At 40.6% G+C, this 24,619-nt stretch overlaps 1 protein-coding gene across 1 annotated transcript; it reads right to left on the bottom strand.

The window, feature by feature from the left end:
• Window positions 1–15,013: 15,013 nt before the first annotated feature.
• On the bottom strand, window positions 15,014–19,894 carry LOC137283733 (uncharacterized). The gene is made up of 5 exons (XM_067815399.1): window positions 19,796–19,894; window positions 17,913–18,036; window positions 16,613–16,738; window positions 16,058–16,171; window positions 15,014–15,238 (listed from the first exon to the last, which is right to left on the bottom strand). Exons 2-5 carry the CDS (start codon window positions 18,022–18,024, stop codon window positions 15,186–15,188), a joined length of 405 nt encoding a protein of 134 aa, XP_067671500.1. The 5' UTR covers window positions 18,025–18,036; window positions 19,796–19,894; the 3' UTR covers window positions 15,014–15,185.
• Window positions 19,895–24,619: the final 4,725 nt, after the last annotated feature.

Raw genomic sequence — 24,619 nt, 5'->3', positions numbered from 1 at the left:
AGGGGGCGCAACTCTGTGGCTCTGTGATTCAGTGGCACCCACTAGCATGGCGATCATGCTGATGAAAAATACAAAACTCATGGCAAATCCTGACACATACTACTTCTTGTTAGGCAATTATACAAAAGACGCCACTAGGCAGACTACACACGCTTCAAATTAATCAAATGAGTTGCTTAAATTCGAAAACAAAAACCATGGAGACTTAACTTTGAGAAATTTTGCTCGGGTCAGTACGGAAGTACGGCGGTACGGCGGCGTATTAGGGCCACGGTGAAAAACGTTTTTGGTGTCACTATCTCTAACGTAGGAGATAGTAAGTCCTACGTAGGAGATAGTGACACCAAAAAAGTACGTAGGAGATAGTAAGTCCTACGTAGGACTTATTATCACCTACGTAGGACATATTATCTCCTACGAAGGACTTACTATCACCTACGTAGGAAATAGTATCACCTACGTAGGACTTATTATCACCTACGTAGGACTTATTATCATCTACGTAGGACTTATTATCATCTACGTAGGACTTATTATCACCTACGTAGGACATATTATCACCTACGTAGGACATATTATCATCTACGTAGGACTTATTATCATCTACGTAGGACTTATTATCACCTACGTAGGACTTAATATAACCTACGTAGGACTTACTATCACCTACGTAGGAAATAGTATCTCCTACGTAGGACTTATTATCACCTACGTAGGACTTATTATCACCTACGTAGGACATATTATCACCTACGTAGGACATATTATCTCCTACGAAGGACTTACTATCACCTACGTAGGAAATAGTATCACCTACGTAGGACTTATTATCACCTACGTAGGACTTATTATCATCTACGTAGGACTTATTATCATCTACGTAGGACTTATTATCACCTACGTAGGACATATTATCACCTACGTAGGACATATTATCTCCTACGAAGGACTTACTATCACCTACGTAGGACTTATTATCATCTACGTAGGACTTAATATAACCTACGTAGGACTTACTATCACCTACGTAGGAAATAGTATCTCCTACGTAGGACTTATTATCACCTACGTAGGACTTATTATCACCTACGTAGGACTTATTATCATCTACGTAGGACTTATTATCATCTACGTAGGACTTATTATCACCTACGTAGGACATATTATCTCCTACGAAGGACTTACTATCACCTACGTAGGAAATAGTATCACCTACGTAGGACATATTATCATCTACGTAGGACTTATTATCATCTACGTAGGACTTATTATCACCTACGTAGGACTTAATATAACCTACGTAGGACTTACTATCACCTACGTAGGAAATAGTATCTCCTACGTAGGACTTATTATCACCTACGTAGGACTTATTATCACCTACGTAGGACATATTATCACCTACGTAGGACATATTATCACCTACGTAGGACTTATTATCATCTACGTAGGACTTATTATCACCTACGTAGGACATATTATCACCTACGTAGGACATATTATCTCCTACGAAGGACTTACTATCACCTACGTAGGACTTAATATAACCTACGTAGGACTTACTATCACCTACGTAGGAAATAGTATCTCCTACGTAGGACTTATTATCACCTACGTAGGACTTATTATCATCTACGTAGGACTTATTATCATCTACGTAGGACTTATTATCACCTACGTAGGACTTATTATCACCTACGTAGGACTTATTATCATCTACGTAGGACTTAATATAACCTACGTAGGACTTACTATCACCTACGTAGGAAATAGTATCTCCTACGTAGGACTTATTATCACCTACGTAGGACTTATTATCACCTACGTAGGACTTATTATCATCTACGTAGGACTTATTATCACCTACGAAGGACTTACTATCACCTACGTAGGAAATAGTATCTCCTACGTAGGACTTATTATAGTAAGTCCTACGTAGAAGATAGTATTCTTAACTCCTACGTAGGAGATACTAACTCCTACGTAGAAGATAGTAAGTCCTACGTAGGTTATATTAAGTCCTACGTAGGAGATAATAAGTCCTACGTAGGTGATAATAAGTCCTACGTAGGAGATACTAAGTCCTACGTAGGAGATAGTAAGTTCTACGTAGGAGATAGTAAGTCCTACGTAGGTGATATTAAGTTCTACGTAGGAGATAGTAAGTCCTACGTAGATGATAATAAGTCCTACGTAGGAGATAGTAAGTCCTACGTAGGAGATGTTAAGCACTAAGTCCTACGTAGGAGATACTAAGTAGTAAGTCCTACGTAGGAGATACTAAGTAGCAAATCCTACGTAGGAGATACTAAGTAGCAAGTCCTACGTAGGAGATAGTAAGTCCTAGATAGGAGATGTTAAGTTCTACATAGGAGATAGTAAATCCTACGTAGGAGATGTTTTTGGTATCACTATCTCCTACGTAGGACTTATTATCTCCTACGTAGACTTATTATCTTCTACGTAGGACTTAACATCTCCTACGTACGACTTACTATCTCCTACGTAGGACTTAGTATCTCCTACGTAGGACCTACTACTTAGTATCTCCTACGTAGGACTTAGTACTTAACATCTCCTACGTAGGACTTACTATCACCTACGTAGGACTTATTATCATCTACGTAGGACTTATTATCTCCTACGTAGGACATACTATCTCCTACGTAGGACATAGTATCGTCTACGTAGGACCTACTACTTAGTATCTCCTACGTAGGACTTAGTGCTTAACATCTCCTACGTAGGACTTACTATCTCCTACGTAGGACTTATTATCATCTACGTAGGACTTACTATCTCCTACGTAGGACTTATTATCTCCTACGAATTAGTATCTCCTATGTAGGACTTAGTATTTAGGAGATATCTTCTGAGATACTAAGTCCTACGTAGGACTTACTACTTAGTAGGAGATATTAGGTCCTACGTAGGAGATAGTAAGTCCTAGTAAGTCCTACGTAGGTGATAGTAAGTCCTACGTAGGTGATAATAAGTCCTACGTAGGAGATACTAAGTCCTACGTAGGTAGGACACCAAAAAACTTTTTCACCGTGGCCCTAATACGCCGCCGTAGGTCAGCGACTTAATTTACCTGGAACGTGTAGGTTTGAAAAAAAACACATATTGCTATGCTGTGGACAAGCATCAATACGCGACAAACATGACCTGGAGTGAGTGAGTGAGGGAGTGAGTGAGTTAGTGAGTGGGTGAGTGAGTGAGTGAGTGAGTGTGGTTGGTTAGTTGGTTGGGTGGGTGAGTGAGTGAGTGAGTGAGTGAGTGAGTGAGAGAGTGAGTGAGAATCCATGCAACCACTTTAACCATTTAGCCAGGTAATGTACTTTGAGACCTCTTCAGCGTTAATGACGTTTTATATTTATAACATTCCCAAGTAATGACTGGTCCTCATTGACCAATTGATCTACATTAACGAAAGCTATGACCACAGTTGCCAATTCAGCTCTTTATGTACTAATGACTTTTATTACTCACTGACATTTATGGCACACGTTATCTTCCCACGCACCTTAGTTCATTCTAAATTCTTGTTTACCCGCAGACCACACTGACTGCATCATGCCACAAGGCATAAACTGGCTACCGGGTTTTATCATGACGTCAACTGCTTAAATTACTGGAATACAAATGGAATAAAATCAAATTTTTATTTCGTATTTTATTATTATTTTATTATTTTATTGAATATATGGCTTTAAAGTTATTAGTCAAGATGGTTGTTTTATGTTTTCTAATTCACTTTTATTGGATCAAACATGATGCCTGTCTCCTGAAACGGCTTTAGATGCGGTGAATCCACCGAGCTATTAGTTAAAAAGGAATATACAAGGATTGTAACTTCAAGTTCAGTTAAAAGAAAGAAACACAACGTCACCAAAAGGTATCAGATTATAGATCTGATGCCATATAAAGGGGATGCTTCATGAAAACCCGTGAGCAAACGTTACGTAACATCTTTGTTGTAGTACTGCTACAAAACACAGAGCCTTACAACTCTTGCTGTAACAGGGTTTTTTTAAGTTCATACAATAGTGAGTGACTTTAGGTTTGTGCCGCGTTAAGCAGTATTCCAGGAATATCATCCCACCGCCCCAATACATTCAGTGACCGCTTCCCAGGTGCTGTGATCAATCTCCGGTCGCACCATTCCAAAAGACGTTCACAGACGTTAAAATATGGTACTTGTTGGTCCATGCCTAGTGGTTGGTAATAATACACCAGATACAAGAGTGACTGGTCCGCTCGGAGTCGGTATAATGTGTCTGAGTTGGGTGTTCAGGTTTAACTGTGGTATGGTATTTCAGTGAGCTAGCACGATAAAACCACCATAGTTGGGAGCGAGTACAAGCAGCCACACATACACACGCATGCACGATGTCACACATGTAAGAGCGAAATGTTCTTCAACCCCGCTTCACCTCGCCTCACCATCCATTCAATAAACATAAATAAACAATACAACAGCAGAAAAGGAATTACATTGTGAGACATTGTGGCCACGTGTTGATTAATGTGTTTGAGTTTATCAGATGTAATGTTGAGGTTCACCGACGCCCATTTATTGTGGTGGGAGGTAAGTCTTAATAACTAGAATGAATAAAACTTTGATGAATTGGAAATTTGGAAATATCTTTTACTAAATTAATCGTAATTATGACTAGTTTACTCCTCGATTGAAAACAAAATGACAGCAAAATGATTATCTGTACACTGAATTACAAGGAGGGTTATCCATAGTGTAATCAATTTAAAGTATGTCAGCTGTTACTTGTGTTTTCGTCCTATCTACTGACTTTACTTTGTCAAAGCTATGCAAAGTGCAATGCGTCACATGACGAAGAGGCAATATTGTAGAGGCGGACATGTTATCATTACTCATCTACCAAACTTCTGGGGCCCGTTTCACAAAACGCTCGTAACCTAAGATCTCGTAAGTTTTCTCGTAGCCATTGTACCTCCTATACTGTAACACAGGAGCTATGAATGCTACGAGAAAAGTTACGAGATCTTAGGCTTACGAGAGTTTCGTGAAACGGGCCCCTGTACTTCGGACTACCACATTACACCCACCATGATGAACAGAGTCCATTGCTGTTGGTGAATGGAAGACTTATAAATTATGATTCCATCTTGTGGGTGAACTGATGGTTGCGGCAGATCTGTCTGTCAAGGGCGTTAACCGGTAAATCCCAAAAAAACTATTCCATAATCAAAATATATATCGAAAAGGAGCAGCTGTTAATGAATCACTATCAAGGTGACACAAGGTGTTCCTGAAATTATATCTCATCTAGGCTGTTGATGGTTGAAAACATTTTCAAAAACCGTTTAGAATTAGATTCACCTTGGGCAAGAGCAGAGAGAAATATGACAGTCATGAAATGTCAGTCATCACTCATACTATACAATGTATGTTATGAAAGATTGTTTCAGAAACTTTAGAAGTATGTCCTTTCCAGCGTCATTGTTTTAAACCATGGGATGAATATTAATTTGCGCTCTCCAGGTAAAACGTCCAATGCCTAGCTACTGCTTGTGAGAGATGATAATTTTGGGGTTTAAATATGTAGATGTTATCGCGTTTCAGGTTCAAAGAACTAGGGGTCGCTTCTTTGAGCCTCATTTTAGGAGTTGGCAAAATACAACATTGGCAAATTTTATGGATAACAACTTCATCTGTTTTGTGAGTGCGACGTTTAGATACAGATTCTTGTAGCTTCGTTAGCTTCGTCAAGCAGGAAGATCCGGTTTAGAATTGGTCTTTAGCAACCCATGTTTGTCGTTAAAGGTGCCTAAAGGAGTCGGATCTTTAGGCTCCATTGATTATATTGATATTCTGGTAAATACAAGCTATGAAACGTATGCGTGTAAATAATGGAACCCGGACCAATCTAGTGACTGGCATCATGAGGAATATCTATGCAACAGATATAGACTGGCATCATCGGTGTTTCACACGATCCTGTCAGTAGTCTCGTGTGACGAGCATGGGTTTGTATTCGCCCAGATCCTCAAGGATAAATTGTAAAGGTATAAAAAGTCAACAGCCATTAATAAGAGACACAGACAAAACATTCAGTGGGGAGCTTGACATTGCATAGATCTATTTTGGTGTTTCAAACCTACACGTTCCTGGTAAATTAAGTCGGTGACCCGACCAAAATCCCTCAAAGTTAAGTCTTCATGGTTTTTGAAAACTGTTTTTTTTTCGAATTTAAGGAACTGATTCGATTAATTTGAAGTGTATGTAGTCTGCCTAGTGGCGTCTTTTGTATAATTACCTATCAAAAAGTGCCATGCTTTACAAATTGGCAACGAAAGCTATTTTGTGACAGTGTTACAAGAAAGCTCATTCCAGTTTATTACATCGCTTTTCTACAAAACTGTTTTTACTTGAACCAGCCCACAGGCCTTATTTGAATCGAAAAGAAAACACAGTTAATAAAGTCTGTACCACATTAGCACAATGTTACTGAATACAGACATTTAAACAGGCCTTTTCTAGTTACCACTTGTACACAATGCTTAGTTATCCTGCCGTTTGCTCTTATGAATGACTTAACAAATTTCTTACACGCTCATTAATTTATGACGTAAACACCGGAAAAGATGTTGCAATGTATGAAATCACGCAGTCTTGACTTGCAGAAAATATTATACTGGGGTCTGCCTTGTGTGATGTGTTCTATCCGGCTTCCAAGAGAAGCAGAAGTTCTGGTTCGGTCCACGTCAACCACTCACCAACGAGATGGTTCTTGCTACCTGCCTGCTGTAAGGTATGAGGGGGCGTGGGTGTGTAGTAGGAACATGAAGCAAGTCAATGTACAGTGTCTGAATAGGATTTGGTAACCTAAAGCATGGAATATCAGGGAGCTTACATCTGTCATACGCGCAGACAGGTTCAGGCAGTGAACATAAAACTGGCATATGTTAAGGCAGGTTGACTCAGTGGGTATATATACTGCATACTACACCCATGGCGTTGTTCTCTACATATGCTTTTTAGCAACCTGGTGTAACGTATATACGATGTTTACATCAGTCATAACTTTCTACACATTCGTGGTGTCCTTGTGTACATCCTTTTCAGTATATCTAAACGAGACACAATCCTCTGGACATATGTATTATGTAGATGTATTGCTATGAAATGGATGGAAATGTAACCAAAAATTGGAAATAAAAAAATATATATCTGTCAAACGTTCAGACAGGTTCGAGCAGTGAGCAGAAAATAAATCTGGTATACGTTCAGACGGGTCAAGCACTGAGTATAAATCTGCCAGGTCAACGATGTTTTGCTTATGTGTAGTATCGGTTGTTGTCAGTATGCAGGGTGTTAGTGGTCCTATTAACTGTTCCCTTTGCTTAAAGATCCGGGTGAGAATTAGTGTTCATGAACCCAGGTTTGTCGTAAGGAGGCAACTTGCGGGATTCTGTGATCAGGTTTCCTGATTTGGTTGACTCGTCATTGTATTCAATGGTGTGGGTCGATGCTTATGGTCACTGGATTGTCTGGTCCGGGCTCGACTTGTGTATACAGTATACAGAGTGAGGCTTCAAACATCAACCAAACCATTAACTGTTCCAAGTCACCACGCCAACTTCACTGCCAGTATGTGCATTACAAAGTTCAGATGGTAAGTTCTGAATATATTGCATTCAGAAAGGCTCACAGTTTGACAGTATTATCATGACAAAATATGGTCATAAAAGAAGTGTTGAATCGACATTCAAGACTACACCGATGAAGCATGCAGGAAACATTTGTAAGATGACACTGCCGTTAGTTCAGACTTTCACCAATGAGTTATTTTGAAAATGTGATTTGACCTCTTTGTCACCAAACACTATTTCTTTTGAATACTGAAAGGATCTTTTTCGGTTTTATCAGAATGAAATGAAATTAGCACTTCCCCCTTCTTTGGATTTGTTTCATCTGTGTCCCTGTTCATGCACGTGATTGGTGTGACTATCGACTCAAATGTGTCACTGGATGGCCATGTTTCCCATTTAATTCAGAGCTGCTTTGCTCAAATGCGCACTATTGGACTATCCGACCATATCTAACCACCGAATGTGCCACCACTGTTGTCCTGTGTCTAGTTATGAGCAGGATTGATTACTGCATCTCTCTTCTTGCTGGCACCACTAAGACTCAGGTCCTAGATTTTCGAAGCTCACTTAGCGCTAAGATAGTCGTAAGTTAATGTTAAATTATGGTACATTATGCCCATTCTCTAGAAGATTCAGTTCAAGCTTCTGTGCCTCACTTCCCACTGTCTGTCTGGGTCTGCCCTTTCGTATCTGGCAAAATGCCCCAAGCAGCACCACCTCGTTCCCTCCTTTCCTGGGATAAACATCTCCTCTGTGAGGACGTCTACATTTGGTGTAAGGTCCTTTAAGCATGCAGTCTCTAAACCCCGGAACCAGCTACCTCAATATCTACGTGACTGTATAGAGCGTTCCATTTTTAAATCCTCATTAAAGAGTCATTCCTTCCTTTAATCTCATACTCTTTCTTAGTGTCTGTTTTGTATATACCTCTATGTTTCGCGCTCTGTGGTTTGCATTACAATATTGGTGTTATTATCATTGCACGTGTCTGAGTATGTGTCTAATAGCGTCATACCGTGCACATTGATTCACCAAATTGTTAAACGTCTGAGTCCGCCATCAATTTGGGATTTATTTCCCCCTGGGATTTAGCTGTCATGCTGACACATTTCTTTAAGTGGCATTTCAGAAGTTGCTATGGTGAGGATGAAGACTTTTATGGATAGACAACTTCTTTCTTGCAGTGGATGTGACCTTTCGATGTAGATTTTAACATCGTTATCAAGGAAAAGATGCTAAACCCTGTGAATATGATTTGCATCCTTTCCTTGATAACGGTGTCAGAATCTACACCAAAACGTCACATCTATAGCAAGAAAGAAGTTGTCTGTCCATAAAAGTCTTCAGCCTCATACGGAGACATCAATGGAATGCAGCTCGTGTGTGTTAAACCCAAATGAAAAGATGCTTTAAAACGGTCGCCACAATTTTATGGGTAATGAAATACATATGTATAAAGTTGGTGACAACACTCGTTCCGTGCAACGTTGCTGTCATCACGCTTAGGATCAGTATGGGTGTAACCCAGTGGTTTGCTCGTTAGACCAAAGACCCGGGTTCGATTCCTCACATGAGAACAATGTGTAAATCCCATTTTTGGTGTCCCCCACAGTGATATTGCTGAAATATTCCTAAAAACGGAGTAAAATCATACTCAATCACTCGTTATGATTAGAACAGTGTCAAAGACGTTCTTGATTTACAACTTATAACTATAAAAGCTGTATATGTTATCCAGACGCTATTTAATGTTAAAGTTTACTTTGTTCCCCAGTAAATGGAAGAACAATACCGACTCTATAAAGCAGAATGTTTTGGGGTTTTTTTGTTAACGATCGGCATGTCTGTACAACCTTCCATTTCGACGCCAAATAGTGTGTGTGTCTGTCTGTATGTATGTCTGTCTGTCTGTGTCTCTGTGTGTGTTTCTGTGTGTGTGTGTCTGTAGTTGTTTCTGATGACAGTCATAAAGACAGATTATGACTTCAGATCACAAACTCATTAGTTCGTCTTTATCGCCAATTCTTTGCTTGTTAAAACTGAAAAACAAATAACCACTTAGAACTTCCAGAAGTTCTGCGGAGCAAAAGACTTTCATCCAAGTTCCTGCACGGAATGACATGAAAACAAGAATATACGAATCTATTTATCCATAAGATAGAAAGCAACCTTTGATCATGGTTGTGGTGTAATCATTTTAACCCCTAAAAAGTACATGAAATATACCATGTCTGCCACTGCCTTCAAACAAAATTTAAAACTCATGGATGCCTCAATGTAAATTCTCAAATCTATATGAGCTTGATAAGTTAAACCCTGTCTTTCATTTGGCATATACATATTTATCAAATGATGATATGCTCGTCTGTGTCTCCAGAAGGGCGAGGCGTTACATTTGTAACATCGTCATGGCGTTATGGAGTGGAGATCAAGTACAGCTCTACGTCTTTAGAATTGACCTATTCCTAATTGCCGTTGATATGACACCACACATAACGTTCTTTGAATAGCATCTCTTCCTCAGATGTAACATGTTTCTTTGCGATTATGTGCTGAGACATGACATTTAGGAACGATTACCTAACAGTAGAGTTTTGCAAATCAATGTTTCATGTGTTATAAAGATACACATGGCGCGGATGGAATCACCTGAGCTAGGAAGACAGATGAACTTTCGTACCGTTGTTTTGCAATGTTTTGCAACAACACGCTACTTTCTGACTCTTTTGGAGTGGTAAAGTAATCGATTAGAATACATGTACTTCCAAAAACTGATTGTTTTCTTTACCTGTGACTGAACGGTCGTCTCCAGTTGAATGCTTGGTATTGTTTTGTTTTTAAAACGTAGATTTTTAAATGTTTTTTTTAAGTTCCCTGCACGTATGTTCAAATGTGAATATTACAAGCATCTTAATCGAATAGGTTTTTTAAACGTAGTATTCTTGTTGTTTTAATTTCGGCTAACTTTTCCTACAATCGCCAGCAGCTGAAGGGATGGTATAAATCCAGCTGGGGTCCATGTAGGTAGCAAAGGTACAGTAAGTCCCCATGGTCCCTAGTATGGTGATCTACCTTCTGTTGTTTGCTGTTTTTATATTGTATTGTCTAAATAGTGATATTAGGTTTAACTTTCCATGCTAGTTTTAATTCCAATTGTGATATTCTAGTTGTTTTACTGTCCTTCGTTGACAGGTTTTATAATGTACATATGGTCTTTTTCATTGTAGAATGTTCTCAGATATGGCTGAAATATTGCCGATGTGACGTTAAATATTAACTCACTCACTCACTTAATCGAATATAACACTTATGCAGACTACTGATTTTCGAATGTTGCATTGTTTTGTATGTACTAAGGGCTCGTGGTATTTATAATATCACTGAAATAAACGCATCTCTGTTAGCTATCGCAACTAAAGACTCGCCGAGGTTATGAAGTAAACTGTTTCAAATAGTTTCTGGAATGATGTGGGATTTTTATTATTATGTTTTACAGATTAAGATAGAAATGCAGCAGAGAGGGTTCGGGTGATCCTGGTACCATCAGGCTGGTAAAGCTCATCAGCTCAGGGTCCTTGCACCCTCCACACGTAGCCCAGACAGCGAATGGGACTTCTCCTACGAAATGCTGCATCGTCGAACCCACCAAGAGCTTTTCGGAGAATATGAAGGACCAACAATATTGCAGGCTTCTGCATAAGAAAATATTGTGGTTCAGGGACTGTGAGACAGTCTACTAGGCTACCCAGACAACCTTAGATAAATTAACGCAATACAAGACACGGCTATAAATTTATATAGACATACTCAAGGTGATAATGTCATGTGTTGTTTCTAAGAGTTTGAAAACAACATTGCATACTTTAGTCTTCATAAGAATTACTATCCAAACTTTTCGAGACACATATATTGAATTTATTAGTTGTGGGTCCTATAAATATATTAAATCACTTTTGCAATAAAGAGACATAACCCTGAAAGAAGAGGCAATATACTGCAAAGCACGCACTGATGTTTATCTAGATGTATCTAATCGATGCTTATGGTATTGATCACCGAATCGTTTGGTACAGGTTCGATTATTTAGAGACCGCCGTCATATAGCTGGAATACTGCTGAGTGCGGCCTTAAACAACAACCGACCAGTTGTATCTTCAACTTTTCATGGACTAGACATCAATCTCGTGATACACTGAAAGGAATTCAATCTTAGCGTATTCTGTAAGAACACAATATAGAGGAAATTAAACTGAAAACTTGATCTACAAAAAGACCTTATTAATGATACATGTTTGTCTACCCGATGTGGAAAGTTTCATTCTGATTAAACATGAAAGAGTTTATTTTACCCCTCTTTATTCATTATTCCAGCAATATCCCGGCGGGGGACACGAGAAATGGGCTGCACACAGTATACCCATGTGTTGAATCGATCCCATGTCTTTGGCGAGACGAATCAACGCTGTAACCACTAGGCTACCCCACCGCCCCTCTGATGAAGATATGTAACGAGTAACAAAAGGTAAAAAGACAATCGGATGTTTGTTATTTTTTTTCTATTCAGCATATGTTGTTGTTGTTTTGGGTTTTTTTGGATAGTATTCTTATTAAAATGGATTATTTTTTTTCGATACTTAGTTTTTGAAATTTATCTATATTTTGTAGAACCATGTGTATTTTCAAAATATCCATTTAGACTGTGCTATCTGTTTAACTCGAGGAGCATCTGTGTGCTTCTACGTAATAAGTCCTCTTAATTGCTATCTCAGCACTTTTACAAAGACACATGATATAAAACATTAGCTCGCCCGAATTAAAATCTATTGACCCTTAATTGCATTTGAAGGCATGTTTATTAACGAGATTTCTTCTAAATAGCACAGTCGTTAATTCTTGTTGATTCCACGAAATATCCGATTACAAGAGCAATCAATAATTGCAGTTGCCAGAGTCGTAGATCGTGTGTGTTATTTCAACGACCAATTATGCCCTGGCTTTGAAAAAGTCTCAGTGTACCAAAGAGGGAAAATGGCGATGTTGCCGTTATCAATACATAATAGAGTGTGGCTTCTCTAATTGGTTTTGTCTTTCAAGCTATGGCACGCCATCAAACACGGACGTTTCACACCAGCAGAAATGGGAAGAGATGTGTCATCAACACCTAATTCTGTTATTACAAAATCTATCTATACAGACACATTGTGTCATTTTGACATGTGTCATAACTGTTATGGATTCCTACAGACCGGTTTGTGCATCATCAACTGTAGCGCCAGCGTCGTCGTCTACGGGCTATAGATACTGCATGTGAGTGAACACACTGATACTGTGTATAATGGTCACATAAGGCCTTTAATACAATGACTACTGTACACGTGCGTCAAACCTTTGTACAGCTGCCTGGTTGGTTTGTCGTTCAGCCCCCGCGGACTACAATTTTCCAGCTATATGACGGCGAACTGTAAATAATCGAGTCTGGACCAAACGATCCACTGATCAACATCATGACCATCGATCCACGAAACTGGAATACGATGACATGTGTCAGCCAAGTCAGCGAGCCTGACCACCCAATCCCGTTGGTCGGCTCTTCGACAAGCAAGAGTTATTGAGGGTTATTTCTAATCCAAATCTTAAGGGATGCCCCACGCCGAAGACCCAGGTTCGATACCCTACTGGGCTACAATGTATGCCCGCCTTTTTAAGTTCGTGTTTTCATGTAATCTGGTTATTCATGCATGTCCATTCGCTGTTTTCACAATAAAGATTTCTCAGTTTTGGGTAATCCTGTGCATTTCAATCACACTGTAGGAGTTACCACCCCTTTCCCTGAACTTTCCTTTCTAAGCGAGAGAGATCATAAAATATACATTGTATAACCTCTGATGCTCAGAGTTCAGCTTGGTGCCTGCTGGTAGTAGAGTCCTTAGGTGACAGGGGCAAGGTGAGCTACATGCCTTTGTATTCCTTAAACATATGTTTCAATTTAATAACACGAGTGTTAAAATTGCACTATATCTTGCCCATCATCACACTGTTTAAATATAGATATATAGAATAGTGAATTCCTGCATTCATAATATTTGTTGTTCTCACAATATCTTAACAACAACACAAGGCCTATACTAGTCTCTTTAAAGAACATATTTTAGAGAAAATATGTTTATAAACTATAAACTCATAACATATAATGAAAAGGAGATCAGAATCTGTCTTCATTTTCAGAAACAGAAACTGCAGTAATCTAGATTTGGCACATATTGTAGGCTTGCATGGGCTTTCTTGGATATATTTGCTTTCGCATCTGCGTGTCTGACAAAACGAATGACATGTTGAGATTTTATGACGCTTTGATCGATGTAGGAGTCAAGGGAAACAGTGTCCAGCGGCACGATTGGGAGTCGTCTTCGGGTTGCTGGAATCCACCGCTGACCGGCATATGTGGGGCCAATATTGACACGTCAACAACGCCGGTGACGTTCACAGCTCCCACACAGCATAGGTACTGATGGATTATACGACTAAGGATCAACATTAACACCCTTCCATGACCATCTCCTTCCTCGGATGTGAACGTTCTGAGATGACATTGGACGGCAGATTGCTGCAGGTAAACAGCCTCTCATACCTGCACCGTTGGAACAGAAATTGGTGTCTGAGTGGAACCACTTGCCTCAGGCATTCTTTCAGACTCTAGTGAACTGAAGGAGACAACGTTGCACTGCCTGTGGGCAAGCTCGAGGGCAGATTCTGATAACATGTTGAGATTTTATAACGCTTTGATCAATGTAGTGAACGAAGCAGTCGTAACAGGTCCTTTGACCTGCTATAAGAGAACGATCAATTTCACATGGCGTTTTTCTTCACACTTTTATATGTGTGTGTGTGTGTGTGAGTGAGTGTGTGCGTGCGTGCGTGCGTGTGTGTGTGTGTGTGTGTGTGTGTGTGTGTGTGTGTGTGTGTGTGTGTGTGTGTGTGTGTGTGTGTGGGGGGGGGGGGGGGGGGGGGGGGGGGTGGGTGGGTGTGGGTGGGTGGGTGTGGGTGGGTGGGTGTGTGGGTGTGTCATCGCTAACCAAGCAGCCTGTGAAGGTCATTGTTAGATTTGATTATCAGTAACCCATGCATGTCGCAAGAGGCAACGGGTGGTCAGACTCGCTGATTTGGTTGACACATGTCATCGGTTACCAGTTGCACAGATCGATGCTCACGCTGTTGATCACTGGATTGTCTGGTCCAGACTTGATTATTTACAGACCGCCTCCATAAAGCTGGAATAATGCCGAGAGTCGCGTAAAACTAAACTCACTCACTCACTAATCAAGCTGACTACACTTCATCACCATCAACACATGTTCACAACCAGTGAGATAAACCAACATACACTGAATGACTATATTTATTCATTGAACAAGACTTTATTTAATTACATTACGTAGCCAGTCGGTTATTGTTGAACCATAGTTTGAAATACCCTTTGGACTTCATGATTAACTGTAAAATCCGTAAAGTTTCAGCTGTGTTTTACTGGAGAATACAGGACTCCACTTGATTTATCCCTGGCATATTCGGCACATGTTGTAAGCGTCCTTACATCTGTAAGGATCTGAAACACAATAATGACATTTTACCATTCACGCTTTACCGTTTGTACCCATCTGCACTCATCCGTACCGATCTGCACCCATCTGCAACCATCTGCACCCATCTGCACCTCACTATTCCTACAAGGAGGTATGCTTTGGGGTATGTTAGGCTCGACGTAAGGAACAATACAGCAATGTAACAGGTGCATGGATCAACCATTCCAGGGTTCCGACCCACAAAGCGTTCGTGACGTCAGGCATCGTATCCCAGTTGCGTACATCGATCCCCATGCTGTTGATCACTGGATTTTCTGGTCACTCGATTATTTACAGACCGCCGCAAAATAGCTGGAATATTGCTGAATGTGGGACAAAACTAAACTCACGCGTAACGTTACGACCTGTCGTAAGTCTATAGTTTACCACAGACTAACGAATCTGTACCGCTACGAACGCCTTGTAGATCGGAACTCTGCTCTGGAATCGTGTGTCGAAACAAATTTGAATTTGAATTCCATACCTGCGGGGAATTATTAGGAACATATACTCTGTATCGGAAGTACGGGTCAATACAATACTGGCAAAAGAAATATTATTCCTATATCCCAGAGTGTAGTTCTGTTAAATTGTCTGTTTCAATTAGGGTCACCTTCTGGCTAGACAGACAGGACTATAAATTGGCTTAGACATGGCTGCCACGGCGGACATATTGAAATCTGAACAAATAACGGTGTCACGTGAGCTCAGTGTTAACTATCGCTCCATCTGACGAGTCTTGAGATTGGTGATTTCACACATAATGTACAGACAGGGTGGAAATATGAAATTTAAATCCATACCACTTAGCACAGGCCTGAACTGTCCGTTTCCTTGACAATTCATGAGTTGGCAGCCATTGTGTCCCCCTCTGATGTTGGCCCCGACATTGTAGCACATGTTGTTGTAAAGGCACTCTGAATAACAATTTGATTTGACAAAATTCAACACCCACTTATCAATATATCATCATCATAAAAATTAAAAAACATTTTTCGAAAGCTTAAAATCGAACTACTTCCCCGTCATTGTACCAACAAGGAAATCGAACCTCTTCCCGATAGTTTGCTAGGCAACGTTCATTAAAAACGAGATTTGTAACAATTACCTAGTAGCATATATTTGTCATTTTATCTACTGATAGACTGAAAGGGCAAGCAGTAAGTGTCAAGTACTCGGATTTGCCATTTAAGGGCAAAACTGGGATTCGAACCCAGTATTATTGGATTCGGGCAAGCGTTAGAGGTTTGACTCTACGAGTGTTTGCTTTTGGTGAGAATGGGTTTTGTCTGCATAAACTGGCAGCAGTTTACGGAAATACATTACAACACAGATAAAAAAATAGTGGTTCCACTTACTAATACTAGCAAACTGCATCTGTCCGCCCATGCACCGAATGGTGCTGCAGCGGTTTTGGGCCAGGAACACAGCACCACTCTGGTAGACACGTCCTCCGTAATGGCATGGTGACTGCGGACGATTTTCTGTGGGCAACGATGGTGAGTGAGTATGGCTTTACGCCGTTTTGATAAATATTTCATGAATATTGTGGTGGGAAAATATTAAGAATATTATGCGACTACGTGATCTATTTATGAGAGAGGCGTTAAGTGCAAGCAAACCTAGCCACGTCTAGTTGTAAGCTGAAACGTCTGAGTTGATCGGATGGCAAGGTAACGTGTTGATTTAATATCATCGTTCCTCGATCGCTTCATTGTAATGCACTGAACAGCAAAAGAAACACTGGAAAGTCTGGCTTTTTGTCAACTTTTTAAAGAGAGGACAACCAAATTTATGTCTAATTTACAAGCAGTCTTTTCCATAGAAAACACTGTCAATCTTAACAGCTGATACGTGATACTGATATTGAATTCAAATTATTCATAGTCCGTCAAATGGAGATACCCCTGAACGCGAATCCTGACAGTCTCTTTAGTAGCGCGTATAGCCACCTAGAGCTTGCTCACAGGCAGTGCAACGTTGTCTCCTTCAGTTCACTAGAGTCTGAAAGAATGCCTGAGGCAAGTGGTTCCACTCAGACACCAATTTCTGTTCCAACGGTGCAGGTATGAGTGGTTGTCTAGCTGCAGCAATCTGCCGTCCAATGTCATCTCAGAACGTTCACATCCGAGGAAGGAGATGGTCATGGAAGGGTGTTAATGTTGATCCTTAGTCGTATAATCCATCAGTACCTATAATGTGTGGGAGCTGTGAACGTCACTGGCGTTGTTGACGTGTCAATATTGGCCTCACATATGCCGGTCAGCGGTGGATTCCAGCAGCCCGAAGACGACTCCCAATCGTGCCGCTGGACACTGTTCCCCTTGACCCATGAACTAAGCCTGCTGTTGTTACTGTTGCTGCTTGAGGTCGGTTCCTTAGATGAGTGACTCGGATGAACCGATCTTGCGCATTACTTATCACTGGTGGGCGTCCTGTACGGGGACAGCAAGCCCGGGTTGCTGATGGTTAACAGCATGAGTTAACAGTTGATTGCTATACGATGGCATGTTTCAACCAAGTCAGCGAGCCTGACCACTCGATCCTATTACTCAGTTCGACAAACACGTGTTGCTGAAGATCAATTCTAACCCGTATCCTCAGACGTCGCTAGGGACCAAGCAACAACAGGAATCTTTATTTATGTCTACAACTTACTCCACTGGTTAGGGTCGCTTGTCTTCTTCGCCCTGTTCAGTGCCGGCTTGGTCGAGAAAGCAGCTACCGCCATCAGAAGCAGGAACGACAGGGTTATTAGTAACTTGGACATCGTCTCGTTAATCTGAATGGCAAAGCGTAATATATAGTTTAGGTCGAATGGAACAGCTGTAGGCACTCTTGGACAGTGGTCAGTGAGGACTTACGTGGCTAATCGTAAACTGTTGTTCGATGGACGATTATGTAGGCAGAAAACAAAATTCATATTAAAAAACATTTGTTCATGGAAACTTGGGAAATATCTTCAAGGATTAATAAGGTATCCATATGACATGCCTCAGACATGTTTGACATTTTTCACCCGTATAACCAAAACGGTATAGTGAATACCTATCTAATATATGGAGAATCGGTAGAGAAAACCGGTAGGAGTTTGATAGTAACGCTATCATCTTACGAAACCTATAGGTATCGATCTACTAGGACTACAATACCTGAACTGTTTGAGACGTGTTATAAATAATCTCATTCTCCTTGTGTGTTCATTTTGTGTTCTGTTCTCCATGAGAACGGGATAAATACTGCACATCAACATCAGCTGGAATAAACGGGTCTACTTGAAATTGAGAGACGCCTGAGATCTTTACCTTCATCAAACACTCACCCAAAAATCACCTGATTAGATAGCATTTTCACGAATTTGCAAACTGTAAAGTGAGATGGGACGAATACTGGATCAGTTGCAGCCAAACGTCATGATATAACAAATCTTTAAAAAGTATAGCTTTTTAAAGAGTTCGATACGAGAAGGCGCCTGTTTCGTGTTGGGTCTTGTCTTCACTATCCGCTGTGGACATTATGAAACGCAAAAAAAAAATAATTCTCTGGAGTTGTAATCCGAGGTATACTATTTCAAGGCCGATCTTGAATGGAATTGGCTTGTTGATATCGGTCCCACAAAACACTGATGGTACTCTCGTGGTGACTGAGGTTATATACAATGGCAGATTGATTCTCTCCCAGTCCCCCGGCGTCTCATGGCAATGAGTCGATTTATGGCAGTGAGTCGCGGCATAGTGAGTCAGGATATTCTTTCATTTAGCTGGGGAAAAAATAACAATGACCATCTAATAAGAAAACCTCGTTATTTAGACAATATCCCTACTCACGATTCCTCAGAACTGCACGTGCGAACCACTTTTTCTCCATGACTTCTTCAGGCAAGTTGACCCTTTCGAACGCACACGTGCATTGAATTTGCAGTCGTTTTTGCCCTATGCATTCGTTTCATGAATATACATGATTGTCACATTGAGCCTTAGGTTTTCATCCTATGGCATTTCGCGTGAGGTCTTATGAAATGCTGGATAAAGCTGCAAAGGTTCCGATTCCGTTTGTTCATTGAACAAGTCAACGGTCAAGTGAGCAGAATTGTTCAATCAAACGTATTGCATGTACATTGCATTTTTCATGAATAAACAAAATCCGTTTTCTCATCTCATCTGCTTGTTTGGTGCTTTGACGAGCATAGCTCCGAACCATGGGTCGTCAGTAGTATCTCTTTCATTGTAATAGTGTAATTTCATTTACCTCACATAATTTCGCAGCACTTTCATTGTAATTTCGTTTGCCTTACCTCGTTCATGCTTATGCAAAATTGTACCAACTACATGTCTGTGTTTGGTTTCGTCTCACTGATCCCCGAACTGTTTGCTCAAGAAATAAGAGAGAAACTAAAAAATAATATTAACGTAAGTGGTACGGGCAAATATAAAAAGCAAAACTGATTCTGAAAATACTATACAGATAACACCTTAAATCTGAAAATGAAAAGTTAATATAGTTAATGCAATGCATACGGACAATCGACTCGCACAACCTACCTCGTGATCTCACGCACTGGAAGTCGGCAGTAAGTGTTGAGGCTATTGCGAGAGTCTGACTTTTTACATCCGTCGCGCGAGATCAATTACCGGTACTTTGTGATAACGTCAAACCCTGACATATAATTTGGAAATGCACTCCTGGTAATCAAGCTGTACATAAGTACAACTGTAGTTTAACTGAGTTACCTTAAATCTAATTCAAATAATGTCATAGTGAAATGCATAAAAGAAATGAGCGAATGAGTGAGTGAATCTAACCAAGCACCGTTTTTGCCAGTATGCAAATTATATTTGTTACACCTAGATTTGTGGCGAAGAGTGTATGAGCGAGTATCGTTTTACGCCGCTTTAAGCAATGTTCCGCCAATATCATCCACGATCTTTCCATGTTGGTAATCGAACCTGGGTCTTCGGTGTGACGAACGGACGGACGCCTTAACCACTAGATTACCTCATCGCCCCACAAGGAAAATGAGTCTTACATTTGACATTTATCACTTAAGATAAAATCTACGTGCTCGAATAGCGTGCAAGCATTGAAACACAAATGGTGTGAACTTTGGAATTCAAACTAACAATGGTGTATTGATTGTGTGTCATAGAGTGACATTTGCATGACAGAGAGAAGCTAAAGGCACATCGAGAGTGCTAAAGTACTCAAAAACAGAAACGCATAGGTAGTATTTTTCCACGTAACTTTTCGAATTTGAATCATTGGTGTCTATGCAATGAGTATGTCTATGTTGAACGCTGTCTGCAAACATTTCACTGAGGACAACTCGCCAAAACACACCAACATCTGTTTTCCCAATAAGTGCAATAAATTGTGAACGGGAAGAAAATCATGTGTTTTGCACGCACATTCCATGAATCATTTCCAATAAAAGTCGGGGGGTTTTAATGCTCTTGCGACAGTTGACAATCTTAATGTAGGTGTTAAAGTCACGCCTTGACTTACTGAGGCTCAGCGCAACAATGCGATTGGTCATTTGGAGACTGGGGAGTCTCAGTCTGCGATTGCAAGGCAAATGAATATGTCACAGAGTACCACAGCAAGACTTCGGTATCCCTACCAGCAGCAAGGGTCAACACGTGATCTCCCCAGGTCAGGTCGACCCCGTATGACCATGTCCGCTCAAGACAGGTTTATTCGGATCCGACATTTGCGGAACAGGTTCACCACAGCAACCTCCACAACATCGGAAGTGCCAGAACAATTTCTGATCAGACTGTAAGGAACCGCTTACAGAAGACCTTTGCGAGGACCTGTCCTTACACGTCAACATCGGCAGTAACGCAGACAGTGGTGTCACCATCTCCCATGGCTTTTGCAAAGGTGGAGAACTGTTATCTTCAGTGATGAGTCACGTTACGTGCTGTGACGTCCCGACGGAAGAGCACGTGTATATCGACGTCGTAACGAACGCTACGCTGCAAATTGTGTACAGGAAGTGACCAGATTTGGCGAAGTAAGTGTCATGGTTTGGGCTGACATCTCATACAGTGGCAGGACAAATCTCATTCCGGTCCAGGGCAATTTGACATTTCAACGTTACCGTGATGAAATCATCAGGCCTCATGTCCTTTCTTTCATGAACCGCCTGAACGTAATTTTTCAGCATGATAACACTCGGCCGCATACAGGAAGAATAACCAGGAATTTCCTTGCCCAGAACAAAGTTCATTTTCTTGATCGGTCCTCACAATCACCGGATCTTAACCCTATTGAACATTTGTCGGACGAATTGGATAGTCGTGTGCGACAGCGTGATCCTCAACCGCAGACGTTACCTATTCTGTTTGTGGCCTTGGTGGGAAGAGTACCAGCGTATTCCCAGGCACTTCATCCTGAATTTGGTCCAGTCTATGGGACGCCGATGCCAAGCAGCCATTGATGCTAATGGTGGCCACACAAGATACTGACTGCGCTGCGGCCTTGACCTTGGAACACTTGTCATTTGTAACGTACAGTTTCTTGCAGCATTGGACCGTTAATGTTCATTCAGGTTTTCTTCATGACTACCCTGTATTACTGAACTTGAAGCGTATAAATTGATAACAGTTTTCAGCTATGCGTTTCTTTTGAGTAGTATATTTACATCGCATAGAGCGTACGGCACAGTGTTATTTACTTCACAGAACGACACATGCCGCATAGAGTGATAATTACATCACTGAGTGAAGCGAACGGCAGGATAAATTTTACATCACATAGAGAAACGTAGGGCACAGAGTGAAATTAACACCCCAAAGAGAAGCAGAAATTGTAATTTACTCATTGAACAAAACTTTATGTTATTGCATTACATAGCAAGCCAGCTCAATTCGTTACGTGTTTTGAATGCTGTTGAAATCCGCCTTCTACTGGATATTAAAGGTCCAGAGGGAAACTCCACGTGATGTTGCGAGAGTCCCTACACACGTCACGATCTGAAACACAGTGACATTTAACAACGTCCACGCTTTACCTCATTTTCCGGCCACGTGTTATGCATAATGTGCTTGAAATGGAATGAAATGCTGCTCTGTTAGAGGTGCGTGTAACAACCAGATCTCATGATCTGGAATCGTGTCAGGACCAGTTTTGATTTTCATTCCATACTATCAGGGGACTGTTAGGAACATACTCTGGACTGCAAGTACGGGCTGATTGACAGGACGACAAATATGGTCAGTTACTGCCATTTGACACAATTCAACATGCAGTTAACATCAAAATATCCCAAGGAGGGAAAAATGAATATGCTTTTTTTCGAAAACTCAAATTTTATATTGTAGCAAAGTTTCAAGTCGGTATGTTATACATGTTATGGCTTCCATCCTCGATTCACCGCTTCTTTCATGCATTTTTAAATGGGAAACATATCTTTAGTTGAAATGAGTTTGCAAGTAATAGAGATAGTTTCATTATCTAAAAATAACTGTTAGGGTGTATTTGAAGTATGTGAAAAATGTCCGCCATTGAAATACTACACTGCGTTGTTTGAATGTCTAGTTATTATTCTAAAACTTCTTTCACATAAACCTTTAATTAATAAATAAAAATTGTTAGGGTGAAGCAACGTACTTCCTTAGCTTCGGTTCGAAAAATATTTGGTTCACGTTCAAATAAAATATCGCCACCATCAAAAGTACACAACTATTTCCTCACTAAGTTGTGCTCTCCGATTTCGAACCCATATTTAATAATTACTCACGATTTTAATTCACCATTTTAAGCGCCACTCGAGGTATGTCGGATCGTTCTTCGCCTCCATTCCCCAATCAACGGAATGAAGGAATAAGAATAAGCATAAATATAAAAGAAACAGGACAAAAAATTGTTCTCTATTATAAACAAACATTACCTTGCATGTTTTCCCTTTTACAGTCACTGGAGGAACCGAAGAAACGCACACTTAAGCGAATTGAATGACTCATGTCCAATGAGATAGAAGGCAATGTTATTACAACTGAGGTTTTGATAACTGCAACATTTCTGAATATGCAGCTGCAGAGAACATTTGTTCAGTAAATCCATTCAACATTTCCCGGAATATATATAGGCCTGTGAAGGAGTATATATATATACTACATGCAAAGTATACCCGTGTTGCAAAGTATCCCCGTGTTTCAGCAAGTGACTCATGAAAACCTGAATAAGTAAGTGAATACGGTGTCACGTCGCTTTAAATTTGGGAAAATATTCCAGCAACAATTAGGCAGGAATGCCAGAAATGGGCTTCTCATATTGTACACATGTGGACAATCGAACCTGGGTTCTTCATCGTGACGAGCGGGTGCTTTAACCATTAGGCTACGTCACCATCCCCATGGAAACCTGAAGATATTGACGTTACAAATAGGCTGTGTCCATAAGATACGATACACGATCCTGTCGCAGTCGTTATCGTCATCGGTATCACGGCATTTACAGAAGTGACAAGCACCAATTCTTTGTACTGAGAACACCATGGCTGTGTAGGATCTACGTAGTAACGTTATTATATTGCTATCAACAGGGCTGTGTAGAAGTAACATACTAAGGCCATTACTCTGAGAAGATCAAGGCCTGTGTAGGAGTTATATCGTAACGTTATTATCCTGGTGACGCAAAGGGCTGTACAGGAGCTACATAATAACGTCATTATCCTGGGAACATCAAGGTCTGTGTAGGAGTTACACACTAAGGTCATTATTCTAGGAACATCAAGGCCTGTGTAGGAGTTACACACTAAGGTCATTATTCTAGGAACATCAAGGCCTGTGTAGGAGTTACACACTAAGGTCATTATTCTAGGAACATCAAGGCCTGTGTAGGAGTTACACACTAAGGTCATTATTCTGGGAACATCAAGGTCTGTGTAGGAGTTACACACTAAGGTCATTATTCTAGGAACATCAAGGACTGTGTAGGAGTTACACACTAAGGTCATTATCCTGGGAACATCAAGGCCTGTGTGGGAGTTACACACTAAGGTCATTATTCTAGGAACACCAAGGCCTGTGTAGGAGTTACACACTAAGGTCATTATCCTGGGAACATCAAGGTCTGTGTAGGAGTTACACACTAAGGTCATTATTCTAGGAACATCAAGGCCTGTGTAGGAGTTACACACTAAGGTCATTATTCTAGGAACATCAAGGTCTGTGTAGGAGTTACACACTAAGGTCATTATTCTAGGAACATCAAGGCCTGTGTGGGAGTTACACACTAAGGTCATTATTCTGGGAACATCAAGGCCTGTGTGGGAGTTACACACTAAGGTCATTATTCTAGGAACATCAAGGCCTGTGTGGGAGTTACACACTAAGGTCATTATTCTAGGAACATCAAGGCCT

This window comes from Haliotis asinina, chromosome 5 (genome assembly GCF_037392515.1).
Source record: "Haliotis asinina isolate JCU_RB_2024 chromosome 5, JCU_Hal_asi_v2, whole genome shotgun sequence".
Classification (NCBI taxonomy): Eukaryota; Metazoa; Mollusca; class Gastropoda; order Lepetellida; family Haliotidae; genus Haliotis; species Haliotis asinina.
The sequence above is the reverse complement of the archived record's forward strand: the minus strand, read 5'-3'. Positions and strand labels throughout refer to the sequence as shown.

What these genes read in the sequence shown, in the direction of transcription:
- LOC137283733 (XM_067815399.1), bottom strand. Translation starts at nt 18,024, where the DNA reads ATGTCCAAGTTACTAATAACCCTGTCGTTCCTGCTTCTGATGGCGGTA. An exon ending in AAGCGACCCTAACCAGTGGA is followed by an intron (nt 16,739 to 17,912) that starts GTAAGTTGTAGA and finishes CGTTGCCCACAG; the next exon opens with AAAATCGTCCGCAGTCACCA. An exon ending in GATGCAGTTTGCTAGTATTA is followed by an intron (nt 16,172 to 16,612) that starts GTAAGTGGAACC and finishes ATTGTTATTCAG; the next exon opens with AGTGCCTTTACAACAACATG.